Here is a 26881-nt window from a genome sequence, read left to right on the forward strand (position 1 = left end):
GCCCACATCACCTGCTGGAGACCTTGTTGGCCAATTCATCACTAAAGAGACTGGGACCTGTAGAGAAGTAGCACGGGAGGGGCATCAGGTCAGTACGTAAGTTTCTTTCATGGTGGGTTTGGAATTGCCCTAAGAGATATATTACTATGAATGTGTCTGAAAAAAAAATTAAAATGTATTACCAGAAACAGCTCCACTCTTGCACACAGGCTGCATCTGGTACTGCAGTTCAGCTTGCACATCGTTGTATGCAGCTGAACTGCGAGATACGACCTATGAGTAAGAGGATATTTTTCCGCCGCTTCATAGCTGAACAAACACTGGATATAAAGGAGACCTTCGTGGTGAGGCGGCTCTCCGACTTTTATGTTTAATTTCCTCTTTTACACGCTTGAGCCCAGCGAATCTTGTAGATGTTTATTTGCCCTGGAATCCCATTATCTTCCACTTTGAGAAATGTGTTCAGCGCTGCTCGCAGATGAAGGGAAATTGTATAAATAATGAGCGACACGGCGAGATTATTAAATTTCGTTTTTTTATTTGATTCTATAATTGATCCCCCACATTGCTGAGGGAGCGCCATGAAGACACTTGTCATTCCGATAGCGGTACAAGACGCACGGACCCTTATACGTGACATGAAAGAAGCGGAGGGGCCGCTAGTAGCAGCAGCAGATACACGGGAAGCAAACATTCCGGAACCTGTACTTCCTCGTGTTCTTCTTGGAGATTCTCTGGAATTGCTTTGAACATTGAAGTATTTCATCTCCCAGAGATTCGCACTCGCGCAGCTCCTCGTGTCTCTGCGCCAGTAGCTTGCTGGACTTGTCTGCGATGGTTTCGATTAGATCATCAACCTGGAAGTTGAAGGGGAGGAAATGTACTTTCGAGAATGCCCACTTATGTGAAATCTCACCAGTTTACCTATATAAGAAAATCTCCTACATATGAGAATGAGCAGAGAAGAGTCATCTTTGCCTGAGATGAGTCAATGTTAGTGGCTGCAGGGTGAATGTCATTTCAGATGATGCTAACTTCAGTCCTATAGCAACTAGGAACATGCTGTATTCTGTTAAATTCAGTAAATTACCAACATCCAGAGGTCCATTTGTAACTAAGGGTGGTCTGTAAGTCAGGTGTTCTTCAGTAGGGGAGCGTCTGTATAGACTTTGATGATGGATATATCCTTAAAGTGGACCATGTGAGGATCTTGCTGGGCACCTCTCCGGTAGTATGGAAAAAATTGCATAAGGATGGAGCCATATATCCAGCTTGTAACAGGCGCTGCTAGATTCTCCCCCTGAGGACATACCTGCATCTGCAGACCCCCGACAGTGTACTCTGACTGATGCTTCACCTTCTCCACACATTTCTTCTTCCTTTTCACCAAGGCAAACTGTCTTTTCTACTCGAAAAAGCAAAAAAATTAATTCACACAAAGAGAGAGATAGAAAGAGACCAGATTATAAATGGGATGGGATGATAGATACAATATAGAAAGATTTGAGGTAGATATGAAATAGGAAAGGATGATAGATAGATAGATAGATAGATAGATAGATAGATAGATAGATAGATAGATAGATAGATATGAGATAGATAGATAGATAGATAGATATGAGATAGATAGATAGATAGATAGATAGATAGATAGATAGATATGAGATAGATAGATAGATATGAGATAGATAGATAGATAGATATGAGATAGATAGATAGATAGATAGATAGATATGAGATAGATAGATAGATATGAGATAGATAGATATGAGATAGATAGATATGAGATAGATATGAGATAGATAGATAGATAGATAGATAGATATGAGATAGATAGATAGATAGATAGATAGATAGATAGATAGATATGAGATTGATAGATAGATAGATAGATAGATAGATAGATATGAGATAGATAGATAGATTGATAGATATGAGATAGATAGATAGATATGAGATAGATAGATAGATAGATATGAGATAGATAGATAGATAGATAGATAGATAGATAGATAGATAGATAGATAGATATGAGATAGATAGATAGAAAGATATGAGATAGATAGAAAGATATGAGATAGATAGATAGATAGATAGATATAGATGGATGGATGAAGACAAGCAGGCAGAACTCCAAGCGGGTCATTTATCTTAGTTCTCTGAGCTCTTTTTGAGCCTTTTGTGAGTTTATTTTTTGCACCTGATTTGTCTCTGTCTTTGTCAAATAAAGTATTTTTTGCGCCTTATTAGGTTAAAAATTTGTTTGCACAAATCACACCATTACCTTTCCTAAGCACAGTCTGGAGTGGTGTGTTATTGCCCAATTATTTTCACCCTTTAGCTGCAAATCAATGATATATAAGGCGCAAACATCTGGAAGCAGGAGAAATACAGTACAAAGACAAATTAGCTGCAAACCAGGAAAATGCTACACTGCAAACTGCTGGAAAAAGGTGCAAAAAATTGCGCAAATACACCAATGCGCTCAAAAAGTCACTTAAAAAGGCGCATCAGACTAAGGCTACATTCACACAGCCGTATGGGGGGACGTATATAAGGCAACGTATATATGTTTCCCATAGACGGCAATGGCCCGCACGGCGCCGTAAGGGAGCGCACGTTTTCCCTGCCACCAACGTGTGCCCGCCGTGCTACGATACAGCGGGCCCACGTATAGTTAATATAGCCTAAGATAAATGACTTCCCAAATGTCACACAATGAAACGTTGCTGCACATTAGGTCGCGTTCAAATGTGGCGTTTTTATGCAATCCAAAGGCTCCCACCTCGATCACACACTGAGGTAACATTGCGTTTCCATCGCGTCTGCTAAATGCAATGGAAATAAAATGTTACCTCAAGGTGTGATCACGCGGGAAACCTTTGGATTGTGTCTCAAAACACGATCAAAACGCAAAACACATGTGAACACCGCCTTATATACATTTCTCCTCTGTACATGTACACACTAGGGGGGACATTAATCATTGTCTGTTAGGCAGCTTTTGACGTTTTTGTGCGCAAAAATCTGGCGCAGCTAGTCAATTTGGCGCATTTATGCGCCATTTTCTGGCGCACGGCAAAGTTCGGCACTTAGTGGTTTTGAGTCCCTGCTCCTTATCTGACATAGTGAGTGCGTCCTATACAGATGTTTGCACGGGATCTATCACTAAAGGCGCAAAAATGCACCTACTCTGAGCAGCTGCACTTCCAAAAAACTTCACTTTTGATTTCTAAAAACAAAGGTTTTCGTTTGCCAAATGAAGAATTCCCTCTATGCAACATGGAAAATACTTCGGAGCAGTTTTAAAATGTAAAATTTCTCCAGTAACGACTTCATCATTGTCTATGGGATCATCTCTGTGAGTGATTATTGTCTTATTGTACAGATCTGAGAATATTATCAGTCTCCATTTCCTGTACATTATAATAAAAAGGGCAAAGAATTTTTTATTTTTTTTAATATCTGTAACTTTTAGTCCCTGCAGTTACATTACAATGAGACTGTTTTGTGTAAAAATGAAGCCCTGAACGTTCTGTCACATTTTTTCAATCGCATTCCATTATTAGTCTCTAATGAGTTTTACTTTGTAGGGTAAAAATTAGAGACAAATTTGGTGCAGAATTAGGCCCCTTCCACACTAGCGAGTGTGATGCGATGAACTCGCATCACACTCGCAACGCAAGCTGCCGGGAACGCACGGCCCGAACCCTGCACCGCGGGAGTGAACTCAGCATGTCAGTTCACTCCCGCGGTGCAGCGTTCGGGCCGTGCGTTCCCGGCAGCTTGCGTTGCGAGTGTGATGCGAGTTCATCGCATCACACTCGCTAGTGTGGAAGGGGCCTTAGGCGCTAATGAGTCGGACATGAGACAATTCCAAAGGCAGAACTAGATCCATCATAAATCACAAGCCAAAAAAGAGAACAAACCAGGCGCAAAAACAGGCGAACCTGAGACCCCCTATGATTAATGTCCCCCAAGTGGCCTTGCCAGTACCTGCGGGCGCTGCACTTTGATAGACTGATATGTGTTGAATATAAGTTTATTACATCAAGCTGTTCCACTACTAACCTCTGGGTGGCGCTCTATTACTTTTACATATTAACACTCTCATTCCCAGTCATTCATTTTTTATGGTGTCAGTTTACATAAATGAAAATCAAGGCTTGTATTACTATAAATCACAGTAGCTACCCCCCTCCCCAGGAATCCGGGTGCTATCTTGTATCTGCAGCAGCTAGTACTGGAGACTATGGATGAGTGCAGATCAGGATCGTATCCTGGGGAGGGACAGCTGACAGGAATGAAGCAGAGCCGTACCTTCTGTAGTCCTGCGGGCAGCGAGGTGACAGACACGCGCCTTGTGGTCTTCCTGGAGCGCACGATGACTTTGTCCGTGGTGACCCGCCCTGTCTCTGCCTCTACAACATTAACATCCAGTTGGAGAATGGCTTTCAAAGAAAAACAATAAGTAGATCTGATGGGTCATGTATCCTCTCCGGACGTGCTGGTGTCATTGCACAACAATCTGGATAAATCGGGAAGAATTCTTTCCCCCCTACTATGGACCAGTTGGTACCAACCTTATTTTTATACCTTTCCAAGAGGAATAACAGAGGAACAGTACAGGAACATGTGCTCCAAAATGGTTCTGTCTTGTAAATATCGTTTTCTTTTCATGTGATCTGTCCATGAACAATCACCCTGCCAGGACCTTTATCTTATATTCATGACTACTATCATAAAGGTCCTGGCAGGGCGATTGTTCATGCACAGATAGAGATCACATGACCCTCCATTTTATGGACAGGAATCTCCGGCTGATGAGGTAACAGACAGGAGGCTTCACTTTACATATCAGGAAAGTAGAGCAGAACTATTACTAGATGTATGTTGGTAAATTACCTAATATCCTGCCCCACACACACATTACAAAATATATGAGGTAAAGTGGACAACCCCTTTAAGCCTTTCCCCAGTCCTCCCAGGATGGTGTGAGGAGTTTTCTAGGCATGTGGCGGACAATGTGTTCCCTGTAATCAGTTGACACTTATGTCCCGACCAGACGGATGTAGTTGACACAACTTAATATAGAATTGTAGAGATCCTTGACCTTCTTACCGGCCTGTGAGATCCTCCTTCCTGGCCCCTTGACTGTTTCCCGTGGGAGTGTGAGGTGTTGGATCATTTTGGGAAGGTGATGCTGTTTGTGGGACATGGCTGGTGACACATTCCTAGAAGACGCGGCCTGGAGGAGAGTCACAGGCCGAGCTTCCTTCATTCTGCTGCTGATGACTTTACCTAAGAAAACTTTCATCTTTTGTCCCAAACTTTTCTTCTTGTGCCCAGGAGAGGTGAAGGATCCTGAATCGCTGTCACTGGAAAGTTCTTCATTGGGGACAAGGACTTTTTGGTTGAGGAGGTTGGTGGAGACGGCTCCATGCCACCTACATACAGACACATGAGAAATGAGTATCAATGGGGGAACCAGGACTAAGGGGACCATATGGGTCCTGGCTGATGCCAGCAGTGAGGTCCTGACCCTTTCCCCTTCCTTAAAACGATTATTCAGTATTAGAAAATAAATGTTATTGTTTGTGCAATGAAAAGTGATACAATATTCCAATATATTTTCTGTATCAATTTCTGTATTTTCTAGATCTCTGCTTGCTGTCATTTTCTAAAAAGCTTCATTGTTAACTTCCTGTAGGTAAAAACCGATCCATGATCCTTTGATGTCACACAGGTGCACGGCTCGTTATATCCCTGGTCATGCGATGTCACACAGGTGCACGGCTCATTATATCCCTGTTCATGTGATGTCACACAGGTGCACGGCTCATTATATCCCTGGTCATGTGATGTCACACAGGTGCACAGCTTGTTATATCCCTGGTAATGTGATGTCACACAGGTGCACGGCTCATTATATCCCTGTTCATGTGATGTCACACAGGTACACGGCTCATTATATCCCTGTTCATGTGATGTCATGTGGGTGCACGGCTTGTTATATCCCTGGTAATGTGATGTCACACAGGTGCACGGGTCGTAATATTCCTGGTTATATGATGTCACACAGATGCACGGCTCATTATATTCCTGGTCATGTGATGTCAGACAGGTGCATGACTCGTTTTATCCCTGGTCATGTGATGTCACACAGGTGCATGGCTCATTATATTCCTGGTCATGTGATGTCACACAGGTGCACGGCTTGTTATATCCCTGGTAATGTGATGTCACACAGGTGCACGGCTCGTTAAATCCCTGTTTATGTGATGTCACACAGGTGCACGGCTCGTAATATTCCTGGTTATATGATATCACACAGGTGCACGGCTCATTATATTCCTGGTCATTTGAAGTCACACAGGTGCATGGCTCATTGTATCCCTGGTCATGTGATGTCACACAGGTGCATGGCTCATTATATTCCTGGTCATGTGATGTCACACAGGTGCATGGCTCATTATATTCCTGGTCATGTGATGTCACACAGGTGCACAGCTCGTTATCTCCCTGGTCATGTGATGTCACGCAGGTGCACTGCTCTTTATATCCCTGGTCATGTGATGTCTCACAGGTGCACAGCTTGTTATATCCCTGGTCATGTGATGTCATACAAGTGCACAGCTTGTTATATTCCTGGTCATGTGATGTCACACAGGTACAGGGCTTGTTATATCCCTGATCATGTGATGTCACACAGGTGCACGGCTCATTATATCCTTGGTCATGTGATGTCACACAGGTGCACGACTTGTTATATCCCTGGTCATATGATGTCACACAGGTGCACGGCTCGTCATATCCCTGGTCATGTGATGTCATTGCAACACACAGCTCTTACTAATTTATGTAATATAACGAGCTGTGCACCTGTGTGACATCACATGACCAGGGATATAACGAGCCGTGCACCTGTGTGACATCACATGAGCAGGGATATAATGAGCCGTGCACCTGTGTGACATCACATGACCAGGGATATAACGAGCCGTGCACCTGTGTGACATGACCAGGGATGTAACGAGCCATGCACCTGTGTGACATGACCAGGGATGTAACGAGCTGTGCACCTGTGTGACATCACATGATCATAGACAGTTTTTTATGCATTGGAAGTAAACAATGAAACTTCCTATAGAATGACAACAAGCAGAAAACCGCAAGGAATGACTTCAGAAAGTATATTGGAAATTTGTACTACTTTTCATTACACAAACAATAACATTTATTTGCTGAAACTAGACAACCCCTTTAATTAGCCAAAATGAGACCATAACCAGGAAGTAAGAAAGTAGAGCAGCTACAAAGGCCCCGGCACCTCCCAGCATCACACAGACACTTCAATTCTTTCATTGGAGATTCTGCAATTCCATATTTCGCCTGCAGAGGAGCTGTAGAAAATGTAAGCACTTGCAAAATTCGGATGTCTCCCAATTCCAGACAATCACATTAGCAGCTCATTATATGATCAGATTATTGACAGAGGACCATCTAAGAAAAAGGGATGGCCCCAAGTACAGAATCTTAAAGGCGATGTTATGTTTTAGTAGATAACTTGGGCAATTGATATCATCTTTACCTGATTATCCCTTTTCTCTTGGCTTGGGTTGCGTTCCGTTTGTTCTGCTGGGATCCTTTCCCCTTCTTGTCCAGGTTCTTGGATTCTGATGCCTTCGGCTGATGCTCCATGACTATTCTCTCGTGATCTCCTGCTCCTCAGGTCTGGTCATGGTCTATACAACAGAATGTTATCCAAGTTTCCAATAATGTTCCTATAACCAGTTCCAATCCATATGTGAGCTGGATGTATCCTTCAGGTAGAAGCGGGAGAGGGAGTAAGAACTTTTCCCAGACTTTTTAAGACTTTATTAGAGCATGAAACATTCAGCGGAGACTTGTGAAATTCCTCCTTCATCGCTCCCTCGTTCTTGAGAAGTGAATGTTGAAGAACTTGAGACAAATATCATAACAGCGTCTGATCTGGGATGAACTCATCTGTCATATGGAGACACCACAGAGCCATAGGTGACTCAAGGATCCCAACCAGGGCTCCACCTGAGCTTCATTCACTATTTTGCAGTGTAAAGCATGGGGGAGCCTTAACCATAGAATTGGTGCAGAATTATTGTAGTTACAACGTTGCAAACCCTTCCATCCAATCATCGTTCATTTTTTTTTTCTAATTGGACTGTCATGAACTTGAACATGTGATGTACAAACTGAGTCTTGTAGAGACTGAGCTGTAGCTCTGGGGCTTCTTGCAATATCTCTCATCACTGATCGCTCCGATCTCCAGGTAAAAATGCTGTGATCTCCTCTTGGGAACATCGTCCGTTGTCTTGATCCTTTCCCATTTCTGAATAATCATTATATCTATAAAATAATGAACTTCTTTGAAAATTACCATATAATTCTTTCCGGCTTAATGGGCAGCAGCAATAACTTCTTTAAAGGGAACCTGTCACCCAATTTTACCCTTTAAACTATCAGCCCCTCAGTTCGGGTATGAAATGTCCTTTCTAGAATTCCTTCTTTAATGTAAAATCTAACCCATTGACCTATAAGAAAATGAACAGAGAAGAGTTATATTTGCCTGAGACGAGTCAAAGTTAGAGGCTACAGGGGGAGAGTCACTTCAGATGCTCCTAATTTCAGCTCTTTAGAATCTAGGAACATGTTGCTGGTGTCATATTAAAGATAACAAGTCAAGTTTAGAGGCTGCAGGGGGAGTATAACTTCAGATGCCCATGTAGCACTTGAAACATGCGTTTGGTGCAATATTAAAGATAATTTATTTTTTTTTAGATTTTATCAAGCTTGTGGTTCTGTAATGTACAGAAGCAGAGATACGGGCAGTTAAAGGGAACCTGTCATCAAGAAATTTTACTCAATCCCCCCAGTGTGCCTTTGTTGAAAAATGCAGCACAGGGGTCAAAGCTTAAAGGGGTATTCCTCCCACAAAGACAAGATTCTTAACTATACTCAGGATAACAATATAACACATTCTCAATTACACTGTTATTAACAAAAATACTCCATTTCTCAGATATAATTCCAACCGGTCTCTATCGGTCCTGCTGTACACAATTTTGGTTGTCGCTTCTCTGTTCTGCACACTGCAGTGCTCTCTGCTCCTGCCTCTCCACCTGCATTACAAGACTAGCTCAGACACAGGCACTTCCTGCCTCAGCGTGCAGAGACTTACTCTACAAGCTACAGGCAGATAAGGTCTTCATAGCAGAGCTGACTGTGTGTTTTATTGATTGGGTGAGGGAGCCGAGCTGGAGTGTGTCATTGTGTGTAATATGCATCTTATGGATCTCATCATCTCTGATCTGTTTTATCTCTCTTTCTAGGTGTCAGACACTAGTGAATGTTCAGAAGCTAAATAAAAGTGTATATAATCCTGTACCCTTGTTGATGTATATTGTTGATGACTTTCATACTTGGCTCCTGCTGTTATAAAAGTGGTCAAACTTTCTGATGTTCAACCCACCACAACTGCTTACAAACCACTGGCCCAGCCATAGGGAGATCCATGCCCTGTGTCACCCGTCTCATAACTAATACAGTAAATTACCGACACCTCCTGTGCTGGTGTTTTTTTTTATAAATAATTTTTTTTTTTTCAAAAATTTTCTAATACAGTAAATGGCTACTACTTCTCTCAAAGTGTTTGGCTGCTTCACGAAAAAAGTGGTAAAAAAAAAAAAGATACCTGCAGACCTACGAAAGCCAAAGGGGGTCATTTATCTTTTCTCTGTTTGCTTTGGCTTGTTTTTGTCTTTTTTCCATCTGCTTCTTTCTCACTTTCATTCTCACTTTTTCAGATCTCTTTATGAGACATTTGTTACAAATGTCACAAAAATGTCTCGCAAATGTCTCAAGTCACGCCCTTCCATTTTCTAAGTTTTCCTTAAGTATGGTTTCATCTGGAGTTTTTTGGGCCAAAAAATGTCGCAAATTTGAGACAATCTGAAATGATACATATCATTTGCAACAGTTAGCACATCTGGAATAGAAGATAAATGTGTCTTACTGAGGAAAAAACAAAGGTCCCCACAAAGGCACAAAATGGCTCAAAAAAGACAGAAAAAGCAGGAACAAAAATAAAAATAAATGAACCCAAAGACTCAATCATTAGGATTGTGTGTTTCCACAAAGCAATACACATTTGAAACAGCAGAGGGCAGCACACCCCCAGCAGAGAGGCAGCGCATAGTCATGTATCACTGTTACCCAGGTACTTGTACATATACTGTGAGATATCTAGATAACAAGCTGTAGAGAAGCCCCCGGTAGATTATAATATACTCAGAGCGATGCGCAATACCATATATATATCATATAAATGTATAATATAATATGATATATATGTCTCTGTTCCTTATTGTATCACCCCAAACTCTTACATTGTAACTAGAGATGAGCCTATCCAGCAATATGTCTGGGTCAGGTGACTGAACTGCACGGTGGCTCAGTGGTTAGCATTACAGCCTTGCAGCGCTGGGGACCTGGGTTCAACTCCCAGGGTTAATATCTGCAGAGAGTTTATATGTTCTTTCTGTGTTTGCATGGGTTTCCTCCAGGTCCTCTGGTTTCCTCCTACACTCCAAAACGTACAGGTAGGTGATTAGATTGTGGGCCCCATTGGGGACAGGGACTGATTTGGCAAACTCTATGCAGCGCTGCGTAATCTGTGTGCAGACTATTATTATTAATCAATAATCCAGTCCAGTATAGCATTCCCTTTTTTCCAGTAAATTTTTGTATTTCTCACAATTCTGGAAAACATTTTCCTAGAAGTCAAGGTTGTGCAGTTTCAGTTACAAATAAATTGACAAGTGGGTGTTACCAGTTGGGGGCGTGTCCCTGTACGGTCTGACTTTTGTGCAATCAGAGCTGATAATAGCGGATAACGGATCGTCAGACTTTGACAAAATTCACTTCATTTATGGAACAACAGAGGAAGGGGAGATATTGGGGCTCATTTACTAAGGGTCCGAATGCCGCACTTTTGTCGGGTTTCCCGAATATTTCGCGATCGGATTGTGGCGCATCGCGCCGTCTTTCACGCAACACAAATTGGGGGGCGTGGCCGTCGGACAACCCGACGGATTCGGAAAAAACGCGGAATTTAAAAAAGAATTTGTGTCGCAAGATCAGCACTTACATGCACCGGGACGAAGAAGGTGAACTCCGGCGGACCTCGGCGCAGCAGTGACACCTGCTCGATATCGGGCGCACGGACCTTAGTGAATCCTGGCAGAACCCGAATCAACGCGACTGGACCGGGTAAGTAAATGACCCCCATTGTTTTTCTGAGTTTATGGGGACTATCAGTCAGGAGGATGATTAATGTATAGACTGTCATCACCAGGAATCTGACAGGTGAGTGTTATGTATCCGAGGAATGAGCCGCCACTCAGGAGGGAAAACTTGTACTTATCAGTCTATGAATTATCAGTATCTAAACTACTTGATTATATATTATACTCAATATGAATGGAAACTTTTATCAGGGCTTATACACCTGAAATCTGACATCCGAGCTCTGAGATAGGAGCAATGCTACACTAGGCCTGACCCAGATCAGCGCTGCCGCCTGCTAGACTTATAAGGAGACCGGAGTGGTGGGGGGAACATCGTAAGCTGACGTACTTGTCGCCAATGTATAATAATTGTGCCACTTAGAATATATACTAAAGCGCTATAATGCATCCCATACATGTGTATGGGGTTCTGGAGACCAGGGGGAGCCCTTACAGTAGTGGGATGTGAGTTCACTGGATGTTATGAAATGCTTTCTAGAATTCCCTGTTTCATGTGAAATAACACCCGTTTACCTATAAAAAATCTTCTCCAAAGTCATGTAAAAAAGAGGTGAGAAGAGTCATATTTTGCTTGAGATGAGTTACTTATAGAGGCTGGGGGGGAATCATTAATTCCAATAATATTATCTTGGTTCTAAGATACATAGAAACATTGTTATTGAAGATAAGGGGGATGTATCATGTGCTGGTGCATAACCATCGTATGATGCTGCCCCTCACATCCCCAAATTATCAGATCTCCCCCAATATTTCCATCTTTCAAATCACATCAGCCTTGGGGTTCTATCAGCTACAGAACCAGTGATATATGAAGTTAAAGACAATTTCCCTGCAGTCTCTAAAAGTGACTCAATTTAGGCAAAAAATGACTCTTCTTAGCTCTTAGCTTTTTCACATGACTTTGGAGGAAATAGGTAAAAGGCAGAGATTTCACATGAAATAGGTAATTCTAGAAAGGACATTTCGTACAACTGAGGGGGATAGTGGTTTAGTGGAGCAAATGCTGATGACAGGTTCCCTCTAAATGCCACAGTACCCCAGAGAGGCATAATGGAGCGTGCACATGGTACATATAGGCCTGCAGGGGCTTCTGTGCTGATATATAGGGCATGACATTGGGGGTCATGTCACCCCTTTGCAGATGATTTAACCCACTTAGCAGGGGCGTAACTACAGCGGAAGAAGCCATAGCAGCTGCTATGAGGCCCACAGTGTAAGGGGGCCCCAGCATCTGACCTGACACACTAAAGAATGGAGGGAATTGGGGGCCCCATTCAAAAGTCTGCTATGGGTCCCAGCCTCTCCCAGTTACGCCTCTGACACTTGGCATCTGACCAGGGAAGGAGATTATAACAAGTCGTCTGTGTGATGTAGGTGCTGCCATAGTGGCCGCTGCCAGCGTGCACAGACTCGTCTGGCATGAGGACTCCTATAGTGCGGTTTGATGTTTTGTAACTATCTCATTGTAGGGAATTGTTTGCAGTGTGACGCTCCACTTGACAGTCACATATAGTAACAGTAAGTGGCCGCTGCTGGCGTCAGGTCTGGAGGGAGTGCCACCCTGCGCCACACATCATGTACTTACCAGTCACCACTTCCCATCACACGGGTCGTCGGGTGCTATCCGAAGGATGAGCCTGATACTGTTGTCCCTGGTATTCAGCATTTTCCAAGGTTAGTCTATATTGGTTATGATTACAGTCTTAAAGGGGTGGTCCCACTTATCCCCAACCCACAACATTAGGGGGTCAGTTACTGTGCACTGGATGTCTGACCCCCCCATACATGAGAATGGAGCGCTGATAATACCTTCTTATAACTTCTCCGTTCACAGAGGACCCTCTTTTCTATGGATCCCTTGGGGTCAGAGCGCCGGCAGTCACTTATCCTGTAGATAATGGGGGGGGGGACCCCTTTAATTGTACTTTGTATGTGTCTAAATCAATGAACAAAGTACATACATAGCAGGTGGCAACTTAATGGGGTTTTGAAACATTAAAAAGTTAAACCTGATACACAGGATGGAGATACAGGGGCACATTTACTTACCCGGTCCAGTCGCGACCCAGCAGCGTGTTCTCCGACGAGGATTCGGGTCTGCCGGGATTCACTAAGCAGCAGGTGTCGCTACTGCGCCGAGGTCCGCCGGAGTTCACCTTCTTCTTCCCGATGCATGTAAGTGCTGATCTTGCGACACAGTTCTTTTTTTAAATTCCGCGGTTTGTCCGAATCTGTCGGGTTGTCCGACGGCCACGCCACCCCATTTCTGTCCCCGCGCCGATGCGCTACAATCCGATCTCGTGCGCCAAAACCTGGGGCAATTCAATGCAAAAACGGAAATATTCGGGAAACCCTGGCGGAATCGCGGTCTCAGGACCCTTAGTAAATGTGCCTCAATAAGCTGAATGCTGAAGGTCCAACTGCTGAGATCCCCTGCAATCCTGAGAACATGCATCAGAGTTTCAGAGATACCAGAGCGATGGGCTCGGCAATTTGATAATAAGCCATAAAAGCTCTGGAGGTGTTACCAGAGCCCTTCCATGTTGCAGATTCACAGGTTGTTATCTGTGAATTGTCTCACCTTTCCCTTCCCTCAGTACTGATTTGGCAAGCTCTGTGCAGCGCTGCGTATTCTGTGTGCGCTATATAAATAAAGAAATTATTATTATTATTATTATTACTTCCTTTACTCTCTGCCTGATGTAATCTTACATCAGCACAGGAAGTTACAGTGACAACGGGAAGTGGGTGAGGAGGGCTCGTACATAATTTAACAACCTGTGAATCTGTAGCATAGAGGGGCTCTGGTTAAACCCCTGGAGACCTTCTGGCTCATTAGTATAATTTTAAAAGTTGATTTTAAAAGGAAAGAGGCCATGGATAACACATATAAGAAGATACCACAGTCATGGCGCCTGTAGTGTTTATCATGATGGATTTTGATGGTAGATTTCCTGGATCCACATAACAGGATATCAGTATATATATGGCACATGATAAGTGGGGACCTTACGATCTTGTATAAGGACCAGTACCTAGAGTCCCTAAGCAGTAATGGGGATCTGAATGGCAAGTATTATCATTAGTTTTAATTCCGATGACTCTTTAATGTTTTTTGGTTCCTTTTTCTGCAATGGTTTAATATTTAACTTTCAGCAATCTGCTCTAGAAGATTCAGACAGGAAGTGCTCAGTTTCCCTACAGCGCTCCTCCAGGGCAAATGGAGTATTACACAAGTTCTCTCTATTCCAAATGTTTGTATCCTCTACCTCTGACTAAAAGATCAAGTTCCTGTTACTCCTCCCTCTTAAACTTCTAAACCAGACCACGTTAAGATGAATGTTTTAATGATCTTCTCAAAGGGACTGGCCAAAGAATTAAAAAATATTTAATAAACACCGGACAACCCCTTTAAGTCTAACCTCTCTGTCACTTGTTTTTCTCCTTTTTAGCAACCTCTGCTGCTCCAACATTAAATTTACCTAACAATGTGACCATCCCTGAAGACGCCCCCCAGAGCACGCTGGTGGCAAGGATTACCGCAACGGCTGCACAGTTCGATTCCATAGTCGGAGCCCCTTTTATAGTGAACTCCAATCCAGTGATACACCCATTCACCATTATTCCTAAAGCAAGCAATTACTGGGAGGTGGGTAACACATAGAACTCAATGTACAAATCTGTATGCAGTGAGCTCCCCCTAGAGGTGGCTACTGGGAACTATTATCGACAAAGTGAATAGAAGTTCATTGTAAATTGTGAAAAATCCCTTTAAGAATAAGACTTTTTTTTATTACCCTCGTTCACTGATCTGATAACAGTTTAATTACTTTCAGAGTTTTTGAGTCTCAGTTTTCTCATCCCCGCAGTTTGCTCAGTCGCCGCGGATCGTTTTTCTATGTAGATTCAGATTAACGTGAATTTATTTCCCAGGTTGACTTCGCTCTGCTAACAATTACCATAATTCAGGAAAGATGATGAACAGGTTGCAGATCTCAGGGATTTGGGGGCAAGCTGTTCCCTTGTAAATGACAAAAACATAACATTACTACTGAGCCTCTACGGAAACTGTGTATTGTATCTAGATATAATACTGTCTGATCCAAAGTACTCAGACAGGAAGTGCTCAGTACAAAATATTTCATCATTGGGACTGGAATTATGATGGATTAAACTGTTACAATGGGATAGATAGATATGAGATAGATAGATATGAGATAGATAGATAGATAGATAGATAGATATGAGATAGATAGATAGAGAGATAGATAGATAGATATGAGATAGATAGATAGATAGGAGATAGATAGATATGGGCGGACATTAATCATAGGGGGTCTCAGGTTCGCCTATTTTTGCGCCTGGTTTGCTCTTCTTTTTGGCTCCTGATCTATGATGGATCTGGTTCTGCCTTAGTAAATGCACTTTGGAATTGTCGCATGTCCCATTCATTTGTGCCTAAATTTGCGCCAAATTTGTCTCAAATTGTTAGATCTCATTTGTGAGCAATAATGAAAGGAGACTGAGAAAAGATGACAGAACGTTCAGGGCTTCATCTCTGCACAAAAACTATCATTGTGATGTAACTGCAGGGACTAAAAGTTACAGAGATGTAAAAAAAAAATTCTTGCTGAAATGAGTCTTTTCCTTTTTTATTATAATGTACAGTAAATGGAGACTGATAATATTCTCAGATCTGTACAATAAGACAATAATCACTCCCAGAGATGATCCCATAGACAATGATGAAGTCGTTACTGGAGAAATTTTACATTTTAAAACTGCTGCGAAGTATTTTCCATGTTGCATAGAGGTTATTCTTCATTTGGGAACCTAAAATGTATGTTTTTAGTAATGAAAAGGGAAGTTTTTTGGAAGGGCACCTGCTCAGAGTAGGTGCATTTTTGCGCCTTTTTTGCGCCTTTTTAGGCACAAATTAGTGATAGATCCCGTGCAAACATCTGTATAGGACGCACTCACTGGGGCAGATTTACTTACCTGGTCCGTTCGCGATCCAGCGGCGCGTTCTCTGCGCTGGATTCGGGTCCGGCCGGGATTCATCAAGGTAGTTCCTCTGCCGTCCACCAGGTGGCACTGCTGCGCTGAAAAGCATCTGAACGCGCTGGAGTTCACCGCCCCGGACCAAGTGAAGGTAAGCGCGTCCCAAGCGACACATTTCTTTTTTTAAATGCGGCGGTTTTTCCGAATCCGTTGGGTTTTCGCTCGGCCACGCCCCCCGATTTCCGTCGCGTGCATACCGGCGTCGATGCGCCACAATCCGATCGCGTGCGCCAAAATCCTGGGGCAATACAGGGGAAATCGGCGCAAATCGGAAATATTCGGGTAACACGTTGGGAAAACGCGAATCGGGCCCTTAGTAAATGACCCCCATTGTGTCAGATAAGGCGCAGGGACTCAGAACCACTAAGTGCCGAACTTTGCCGTGCGCCAGAAAATAATGCATAAATGCGCCAAATTAACGAGATGCGCCAGATTTTTGCGCTAAAAAACGTTCAAACCAGTCTAACAGACTATGATTAGTGTCCCCCACAGTGTTGTCTTGAACTTTCTTTTCTTAGGTAAATAGATAGATAAATAAGAGAAAAGAAAATACTGGAAGTTATTTATAGATATTTCTGCCTTTCTTTCCTTTCTTCTATGTAGCTAATAACCACCAGCACGCCTAAGCTAGACTTTGAAGCCGTCCCTCTATACACTCTCCAAATCCTTGTTGAAGACAGCAAAAGGACAACAGCCACTCAGTCCATTGTCATCGAAATTTCCAGAGTCAACAAACCCCCGGTGTTCACAGGAAGCCTGGCCGAAAAAGGTATCTAATACTACTGACCCCCTACATGGCGTCCAACATGGCGTCCTACATGACGTCCTACATGGGGTCCTACATGGCTTCCTACATGGGGTCCTACATGGCGTCCTACATGGCTTCCTACATGGGGTCCTACATGGCGTCCTACATGGCTTCCTACATGGGGTCCTACATGGGGTCCTACATGGCGACCTACATGGCGTCCTACATGAGGTCCTACATGGGGTCCTACATGGGGTCCTACATGGCTTCCTACATGGCGTCCTACATGGGGTCCTACATGGGGTCCTACATGGCTTCCTACATGGGGTCCTACATGGCGTCCTACATGGGGTCCTACATGACGTCCTACATGGCGTCCTACATGGCGTCCTACATGGGGTCCTACATGGGGTCCTACATGGCTTCCTACATGGGGTCCTACATGGGGTCCTACATGGCGTCCTACATGGCGTCCTACATGGGGTCCTACATGGGGTCCTACATGGCTTCCTACATGGGGTCATACATGGCGTCCTACATGGCTTCCTACATGGGGTCCTACATGGCGTCCTACATGGGGTCCTACATGGGGTCCTACATGGCTTCCTACATGGCTTCCTACATTGGGTCCTACATGGCGTCCTACATGGGGTCCTACATGGGGTTCTACATGGGGTCCTACATGGCGTCCTACATGGCGTCCTACATGGGGTTCTACATGGCGTCCTACATGGGGTCCTACATGGGGTCCTACATGGCGTCCTACATGGGGTTCTACATGGCGTCCTACATGGGGTCCTACATGGGGTCCTACATGGCGTCCTACATGGGGCTCTACATGGCGTCCTACATGGGGTCCTACATGGCGTCCTACATGGGGCTCTACATGGCGTCCTACATGGGGTCCTACATGGCGTCCTACATGGGGTTCTACATGGCGTCCTACATGGGGTCCTACATAGGGTCCTACATGGCTTCCTACATGGGGTCCTACATGGCGTCCTACATGGCTTCCTACATGGGGTCCTACATGGCGTCCTACATGGGGTCCTACATGGCTTCCTACATGGCTTCCTACATTGGGTCCTACATGGCGTCCTACATGGGGTCCTACATGGGGTTCTACATGGCGTCCTACATGGGGTTCTTCATGGCGTCCTACATGGCGTCCTACATGGGGTCCTACATGGGGTCCTACATGGGGTTCTACATGGCGTCCTACATGGGGTCCTACATGGGGTCCTACATGGCTTCCTACATGGCTTCCTACATTGGGTCCTACATGGCGTCCTAAATGGGGTCCTACATGGGGTTCTACATGGCGTCCTACATGGGGTTCTTCATGGCGTCCTACATGGCGTCCTACATGGGGTCCTACATGGGGTTCTACATGGCGTCCTACATGGGGTCCTACATGGCGTCCTACATGGCGTCCTACATGGGGTTCTACATGGCGTCCTACATGGGGTCCTACATGGGGTCCTACATGGCGTCCTACATGGGGTTCTACATGGCGTCCTACATGGGGTCCTACATGGGGTCCTACATGGCGTCCTACATGGGGTTCTACATGGCGTCCTACATGGGGTCCTACATGGCGTCCTACATGGGGTTCTACATGGCGTCCTACATGGGGTCCTACATGGGGTCCTACATGGCTTCCTACATGGGGTCCTATATGGCGTCCTACATGGCTTCCTACATGGGGTCCTACATGGCGTCCTACATGGGGTCCTACATGGCTTCCTACATGGCTTCCTACATTGGGTCCTACATGGCGTCCTACATGGGGTCCTACATGGGGTTCTACATGGCGTCCTACATGGGGTTCTTCATGGCGTCCTACATGGGGTCCTACATGGGGTCCTACATGGCGTCCTACATGGGGTTCTACATGGCGTCCTACATGAGGTTCTACATGGCGTCCTACATGGGGTCCTACATGGGGTCCTACATGGCGTCCTACATGGGGTTCTACATGGCGTCCTACATGGGGTCCTACATGGCGTCCTACATGGGGTTCTACATGGCGTCCTACATGGCGTCCTACATGGGTCCTACATGGGGTCCTACATGGGGTTCTACATGGCGTCCTACATGGGGTTCTACATGGGGTCCTACATGGGGTTCTACATGGCGTCCTACATGGGGTTCAACATGGCGTCCTACATGGGGTCCTACATGGCGTCCTACATGGGGTCCTACATGGGGTCCTACATGGGGTTCTACATGGCGTCCTACATGGCGTCCTACATGGGGTCCTACATGGGGTCCTACATGGCTTCCTACATGGCTTCCTACATTGGGTTCTACATGGCGTCCTACATGGGGTCCTACATGGGGTTCTACATGGCGTCCTACATGGGGTCCTACATGGCGTCCTACATGGCTTCCTACATTGGGTTCTACATGGCGTCCTACATGGGGTCCTACATGGGGTTCTACATGGCGTCCTACATGGGGTCCTACATGGCGTCCTACATGGCGTCCTACATGGGGTTCTACATGGCGTCCTACATGGGGTCCTACATGGGGTCCTACATGGCGTCCTACATGGGGTTCTACATGGCGTCCTACATGGGGTCCTACATGGGGTCCTACATGGCGTCCTACATGGGGTTCTACATGGCGTCCTCCATGGGGTCCGACATGGCGTCCTACATGGCGTCCTACATGGGGTCCTACATGGCGTCCTACATGGCTTCCTACATGGGGTCCTACATGGCGTCCTACATGGCTTCCTACATGGGGTCCTACATGGGGTCCTACATGGGGTCCTACATGGCTTCCTACATGGGGTCCTACATGGCGTCCTACATGGCTTCCTACATGGGGTCCTACATAGCGTCCTACATGGGGTCCTACATGGCTTCCTACATGGCTTCCTACATTGGGTCCTACATGGCGTCCTACATGGGGTCCTACATGGGGTTCTACATGGCGTCCTACATGGGGTTCTTCATGGTGTCCTACATGGGGTCCTACATGGGGTCCTACATGGGGTTCTACATGGCGTCCTACATGGGGTCCTACATGGCGTCCTACATGGCGTCCTACATGGGGTTCTACATGGCGTCCTACATGGGGTCCTACATGGGGTCCTACATGGCGTCCTACATGGGGTTCTACATGGCGTCCTACATGGGGTCCTACATGGGGTTCTACATGGCGTCCTACATGGGGTCCTACATGGCGTCCTACATGGGGTCCTACATGGCGTCCTACATGGGGTCCTACATGGGGTCCTACATGGCTTCCTACACTGGGTCCTACATTGGGTCCTACATGGGGTCCTACATGGGGTCCTACATGGCGTCCTACATGGGGTCCTACATGGGGTCCTACATGGGGTCCTACATGGCGTCCTACATGGGGTCCTACAAGGGGTCCTACATGGCTTCCTACATGGGGTCCTACATGGCGTCCTACATGGGGTCCTAGATGGGGTCCTACATGGCGTCCTACATGGCGTCCTACATGGGGTTCTACATGGCGTCCTACATGGGGTTCTACATGGGGTCCTACATGGGGTTCTACACAGGGTCCTACATGGCGTCCTACATGGTTACTGCCAGCCTCTCAGACATGACACTATTATGTATATTCTTGTATTCCCAAATCTGCACAAGACTGTTCCTCTATTATTCCTCCTGGAAATTATGAAGATTGCCGGATAGGTGCTACAATCATCTTATCGATATGATGTGTCCTATTGTAACACTGTCCTTTCTCTTGAACAGAGGCAGAGGTTTATATTCCTGAAAATACTCCCGTTTCCACATTCATTTACAAAGTGGCAGCTAGGGACCCGGATAAAGATGTTCTGCAGGTGCCAATCATATAACTTATTACACTTATTACAAAGGTGGGAAAATCGAAAACTTTGAATTTTAAGAGGGTAATTTCCAGAAATTCAGGGCTGCATGTGATCAGGGATCAGATACTGTCATGTGATGATACTTGTGTTAAATGGGAGGAATTCAAATCTATCCTGGGTACTTCTAAATTTATTCCAATAGGTAACAAATATAGACGGGCTAGACGCACGGCTTACAGCTAATGTTAAAAGGGCAAGTAATGATTAAAATAGGGCATTCAAAAAATATAAATCTGACGGGTCACTTGAGGCTTTCAATACTTACAAAAAACTTACCAAAATCTGTAAAAAGGAAATCAAATCAGCCAAAATACAAAATAAAAGACAGGTGGCTAAAGATAGCAAAACAAATCCCAAGAAATTTTTTAAGTATATCAATGGGGTCAGAGCAGGTTGGACCCCTTTATTCTGAAAATAGGGCATTGGAGACCAAGAGAAGGCGGAGATACTTAATAGGTTTTTAGCTCCGTTTATACGATAGAAGAAAGAACTTCTGACGTGGGTGGTGCCAGTGCGGGTCATGCACCCTGTAATATACTAGACTGGCTGAATGTAGACATTATCCAATCTAAGCTCAATAAAATCAATGGGGCAGATTTACTTACCTCGCCCATTCGCGATCCAGCGGCGCGCTCTCTGCCAGGTGGCGCTGCTGTCCACCAGGTGGCGCTGCTGCGCTGAAAGTCATCTCATCGCGCCGGAATTCACCACCTCGGACCAGGTGAAGGTAAGCGCTCCCCAAGCGACACTTTTTCGGTTTTTAAATGCAGCGGTTTTTCCGAATACGTTGGGTTTTCGTTCAGCCACGCCCCCCGATTTCCGTCGCGCGCATGCCGGCACCGATGCGCCACAATCCGATCGCGTGCGCCACAATCCCGGGGCAATTCAGGTACAATCGGCGCAAATCGGAAATATTCGGGTAACACGTCGGGAAAACGCGAATCGGGCCCTTAGTAAATGACCCCCAATGTGTACAAAGCTCCTGGACCAGATGGGTTACACCCCAGAGTTCTTAAAGAACTCAGTTCTGTTATTGCTGTACCGCTGTCTAACATCTTCAGGGATTCCGTAATGTCTGGTGTGGTGCCAAGTGACTGGCGCAAGGCAAATGTGGTGCCAATATATAAAAAGGGCTCTAGAACTTCACCAGGCAATTACAGACCTGTAAGCTTAACTTCCATTGTGGGGAAAGTATTGGAAGGGTTAGTAAAAGACTACATACTGGAGTATGTGACATCAAATAGAATAATAAGTGATAACCAGCATGGGTTTACTAAGAATAGAAGTTGTCAAACTAACCTTATCTGTTTCTATGAGGAGGTGAGCAGGTGCCTGGATGGAGGAGCAGCTGTGGATATTGTGTCCCTCATAGACGCCTGATGGGTAAAATAAGGTCTAGTGGAATCATTTGCAATTGGATTGAGAACTGGCTGAAGGATTGTATCCAGAGAGTTGTGATCAATGATTCCTACTCGGAATGGTCACCAGTTATGAGTGATGTACCCCAGGGTTCTGTGCTTGGCCCACTCATATTTAATATATTTATTAATGATATAGAGGTAGGAATTAATAGCACTGTGACTATTTTTGCAGATGACACCAAACTGTGTAGTGTAATACAGTCTATGGAGGATGGGGGGAGTAGTACGAGCTGTGTAGTGTAATACAGTCTATGGAGGATGGGAGTAGTACAAGCTGTGTAGTGTAATACAGTCTATGGAGGATGCTCATAGGCTGCAGGGTGACTTGGACAAACTGAATGTTTGGTCATCCACTTGGCAAATGAGGTTTAATGTGGATAAATGTAAGGTTATGCACCTGGGGGCCAATAATCCACTGACAACATATGTCCTTGGGGGAGTAAATCTGTGAGAGTCCCTTGTTGAGAAGGACCTGGGGGTACTAGTAGATCATAAATTGAATAACAGCATGCAATGTCAATCAGCGGCCTCTAAAGCCAGTAGGATCTTGTCATGTATCAAAAGTGGTATGGACTCTCGTGGAAGGGATGTAATATTACCACTATACAAGGCATTGGTTCGGCCTCACCTGGAATATGCCGTCCAGTTCTCGGCGCCGGTCCTTAAAAAGGAGGCCCTGGAGCTGGAGAGGGTTCAACGTGGAGCCACAAAAATTATAAGATGTAGGGAGGGTCTTAGTTATGAGGAAAGATTAAAACAACTAGATTTATTTAGTCTGGAAAAGAGACGACATGATTAATTTATATAAATATATGAATGGCCCATAAAAAAAATATGATGGTAAGTTGTTTCAGATCAAATCAAATCAAAAGACGAGGGGGCACTGTCTCCGCCTGGAGAAAACAAGGTTTAATCACCGGAGGTGACAGGGCTTTTTTACTATGAGAACTGACAATCTGTGGAATAGCCTGCCTCAGGCGCTGGTCACAGTAGAGACAGGAGAGAGCTTCAGGAAGGGTCTAGATGCCTTTTTACACCTAAATAACATTGATGGTTATGTTATATAGAATTGTTTCCCCTAAATCTCTTCCTCCTCCAATCCCTTCCCTTCCTTGGTTGAACTTGATGGACAAGTGTCTTTTTTTCAACCATATAAACTACTATGATACTTGATATTTTAGTCTATGAGAATCATTTTTTCACTTCCTTCATCAAACCTTGAATTTATTCTTTATGATATTTCTTGTATTATCCTTCCTGGTAATAATGTATATACATCTAAAAACAAAAATATATTTACAGAAATAAACAGACAAATAGGTGTGGCTTTAAACTTTGCCCAGATTGGAGAATGTCATTGTGAAGGAGCTGGCCCCCAATTCACGATTTATTCATTTATTTACAGGAAGAATAATAGAAGAATATCTTAATTTAAGTCTAATCTACCTTTTGATTGACTTATATTTGACAAGTAAAATTTGGGGGACAGTTGGGTGCACTTTAAGACACACCTACTTTTCTCCAAACCACGCCCCTTTCCAGCACCATTCCCTTTCCCCTTACAAAAATTTCAAATGAAATACAAAATGTATCTAAAATATAACAAATATGAACACGTCCTCTACACTAGTTTTTACCCTGCAAATTAAGCCAAAATAATGAAGCGATTAACTTAAAATTACCTAAATTTTCCCATTTATTTGGACATATCACTATATGGGGAATCACGGTGGCTGAGTGGGTATCACTTCTGCCTTGCAGCACTGGGGTCCTGGGTTCAAGTCCCACCCAGGTCAATATCTGCAAAGAGTTTGTATGTTCTCTCTGTGTTTGCGTGGGTTTCCTCCGGGTCCTCCAGTTTCCTCCCACACTGCAAAACATGCTGGTAGGATGATTAGATTGTGAGCCCCACTCCTGTTGAAGTGCTTGGAGCACTGGTTAAACATCTATCCCAGTATAATGTAACATGTGATAGGTTTGGATTTTAAGGACTTCCATTGTCCTGACCAATAGGGGTCCTGGCTGTCACATCAGGTCACTGGTCAGATACTCTAAACAGATCCTTTTAAAATAGCTGCTGCCTGTTACCACCACTAGAGGGAGCCTACTGCATACATACAGCACTCACACAGCTTCCATTGCATTCTACGGGGATATAATACATGTATATACTACTAGTAGGTGCTGTCATCATTCTGTGCAGATAAATAATTTTATTATTTAGTTGAAGCATAAAACAGTGAGCACTCCTGCATGTAGTACTACTTGTCCCCGGCAGTATTGGCACAGTCTGTGCTTCTGACCACTTCCCTATTCATCCCCCTTTGTCTTGCTAAGAACATCTTGCTCCGGTGCAAGTAACATGTGTTGGTGTGTAACTAGGAGACCCGCGGTTACGTCATGCATCCACAGGTACTTTGTCATTTAATTGCACATTATTGCAAAGCCATTAGATAAATATAATATCTTATTGTGAATAGTGAGCGGCTCATAACTTGTGAAATAACATGTCATTATATCTGCCTATGTTATACCCGCCATAATAAGAAGGGGATTATAGGAGATCCACAGTATCTATCTATCTATCTATCTATCTATCTATCTATCTCATATCTATCTATCTATCTATCTCATATCTATCTATCTATCTATCTATCTATCTATCTATTTATCTATCTATCTATCTATCTATCTATCTATCTCATATCTATCTATCATCTATCTATCTCATATCTATCTATCTCATATCTATCTATCTATCTATCTATCTATCTATCTATCTATCTATCTATCTATCTCATATCTATCTCCTATCTATCTATCTATCTATCTCATATCTATCTATCTATCTATCTCATATCTATCTATCTATCTATCTATCTCTCTATCTATCTATCTATCTCCTATCTATCTATCTATCTATCTATCTATCTCATATCTATCTATCTATCTATCTATCTATCTCTCTATCTATCTCCTATCTATCTATCTATCTATCTCATATCTATCTATCTATCTATCTATCTATCTCATATCTATCTATCTATCTATCTATCTCATATCTATCTATCTATCTATCTATCTCTCTATCTATCTATCTATCTATCTCCTATCTATCTATCTATCTATCTCATATCTATCTATCTATCTATCTATCTATCTATCTATCTATCTCATATCTATCTATCTATCTATCTCATATCTATCTATCTATCTATCTATCTATCTCATATCTATCTATCTATCTATCTCATATCTATCTATCTATCTATCTATCTATCTATCTATCTATCTCATATCTATCTATCATCTATCTATCTATCTATCTCATATCTATCTATCTATCTATCTATCTATCTATCTCATATCTATCTATCTATCTATCTATCTCATATCTATCTATCTATCTATCTATCTATCTATCTCATATCTATCTATCATCTATCTATCTATCTATCTCATATCTATCTATCATCTATCTATCTATCATCTATCTATCTCATATCTATCTATCATCTATCTATCTATCTCCTATCTATCTATCTATCTATCTATCTCATATCTATCTATCTATCTATCTATCTATCTATCTCATATCTATCTATCTATCTATCTCATATCTATCTATCTATCTATCTATCTATCTCATATCTATCTATCTATCTATCTCATATCTATCTATCTATCTATCTATCTATCTATCTATCTCATATCTATCTATCATCTATCTATCTATCTATCTCATATCTATCTATCTATCTATCTATCTATCTCATATCTATCTATCTATCTATCTCATATCTATCTATCTATCTATCTATCTATCTATCTCATATCTATCTATCATCTATCTATCTATCTATCTCATATCTATCTATCATCTATCTATCTATCATCTATCTATCTCATATCTATCTATCATCTATCTATCTATCTCATATCTATCTATCTCATATCTATCTAAACAACATTTGAAAAGTCCAGCAGCACCAAGATTGCCAAGTAATTTTGTGGGTGCAAACCCCAATATCCTGGTCTTGACACACCAGACAAATATATCCAAGAAAAAATGAGACTGCACTCCAAGGTAAAATGTGAAAAAAACGGATGGGAGCTTTATTAGCCCAAGTGCAACGTTTCAGACCCTGTTCAGGATCCTTTTTACCTTGGAGTGCAGTCTCATTTTTTCTTGGATATCTATCTATCTATCTATCTATCTATCTATCTATCTATCTATCTATCTCATATCTATCTATCTCATATCTATCTATCTATCTATCTCATATCTATCCATCTCATATCTATCTATCTATCTATCTATCTATCTATCTATCTTCTATCTATCTATCTATCTATCTATCTATCTATCTCATATCTATCTATCTATCTATCTATCTATCTATCTATCTCATATCTATCTATCTATCTA

The 26881-nt window shown here is 43.4% G+C and overlaps 2 protein-coding genes across 3 annotated transcripts in view; one reads left to right on the forward strand and one right to left on the reverse strand.

Moving 5' to 3' along the window:
* Nucleotides 1-552: 552 nt before the first annotated feature.
* C10H3orf49 (chromosome 10 C3orf49 homolog) lies at nucleotides 553-13983 on the reverse strand. Of its 2 annotated transcripts, none has more exons than XM_072127488.1 (6): nucleotides 13927-13983; nucleotides 7592-8570; nucleotides 5122-5447; nucleotides 4321-4421; nucleotides 1313-1405; nucleotides 553-857 (listed from the first exon to the last, which is right to left on the reverse strand). In XM_072127488.1, exons 2-6 carry the CDS (start codon nucleotides 7699-7701, stop codon nucleotides 660-662), a joined length of 828 nt encoding a protein of 275 aa, XP_071983589.1. In that variant the 5' UTR covers nucleotides 7702-8570; nucleotides 13927-13983; the 3' UTR covers nucleotides 553-659. The 2 variants fall into 2 exon arrangements, with proteins under 2 accessions (XP_071983589.1, XP_071983588.1); XM_072127487.1 differs by having other exon boundaries at nucleotides 4321-4451.
* LOC140104115 (cadherin-related family member 3-like) overlaps nucleotides 12869-26881 on the forward strand; it is a 34510-nt gene continuing 20497 nt past the window's right edge. Inside the window, exons 1-4 of the mRNA XM_072127486.1 lie at nucleotides 12869-13019; nucleotides 14798-14994; nucleotides 17010-17175; nucleotides 20895-20983. Of these exons, the coding sequence (XP_071983587.1) occupies nucleotides 12977-13019; nucleotides 14798-14994; nucleotides 17010-17175; nucleotides 20895-20983 (495 nt within the window). The 5' untranslated portion in view covers nucleotides 12869-12976. The remainder of the gene's footprint in view (nucleotides 13020-14797; nucleotides 14995-17009; nucleotides 17176-20894; nucleotides 20984-26881) is intronic.

This window comes from Engystomops pustulosus, chromosome 10 (assembly GCF_040894005.1).
Source record: "Engystomops pustulosus chromosome 10, aEngPut4.maternal, whole genome shotgun sequence".
NCBI lineage: Eukaryota > Metazoa > Chordata > Amphibia > Anura > Leptodactylidae > Engystomops > Engystomops pustulosus.

Excerpts from the sequence above, each read along its gene's own strand:
- C10H3orf49 (XM_072127487.1), bottom strand. The coding sequence starts at position 7,701 with ATGGAGCATCAGCCGAAGGCATCAGAATCCAAGAACCTGGACAAGAAG. Across the intron at positions 4,452-5,121 it reads AAGGAGGATCTCACAGGCCG|CCATTCTCCAACTGGATGTT; the intron begins GTAAGAAGGTCA and ends TTTCTTTGAAAG. Across the intron at positions 858-1,312 it reads TCGGGGGTCTGCAGATGCAG|GTTGATGATCTAATCGAAAC; the intron begins GTATGTCCTCAG and ends TTCAACTTCCAG.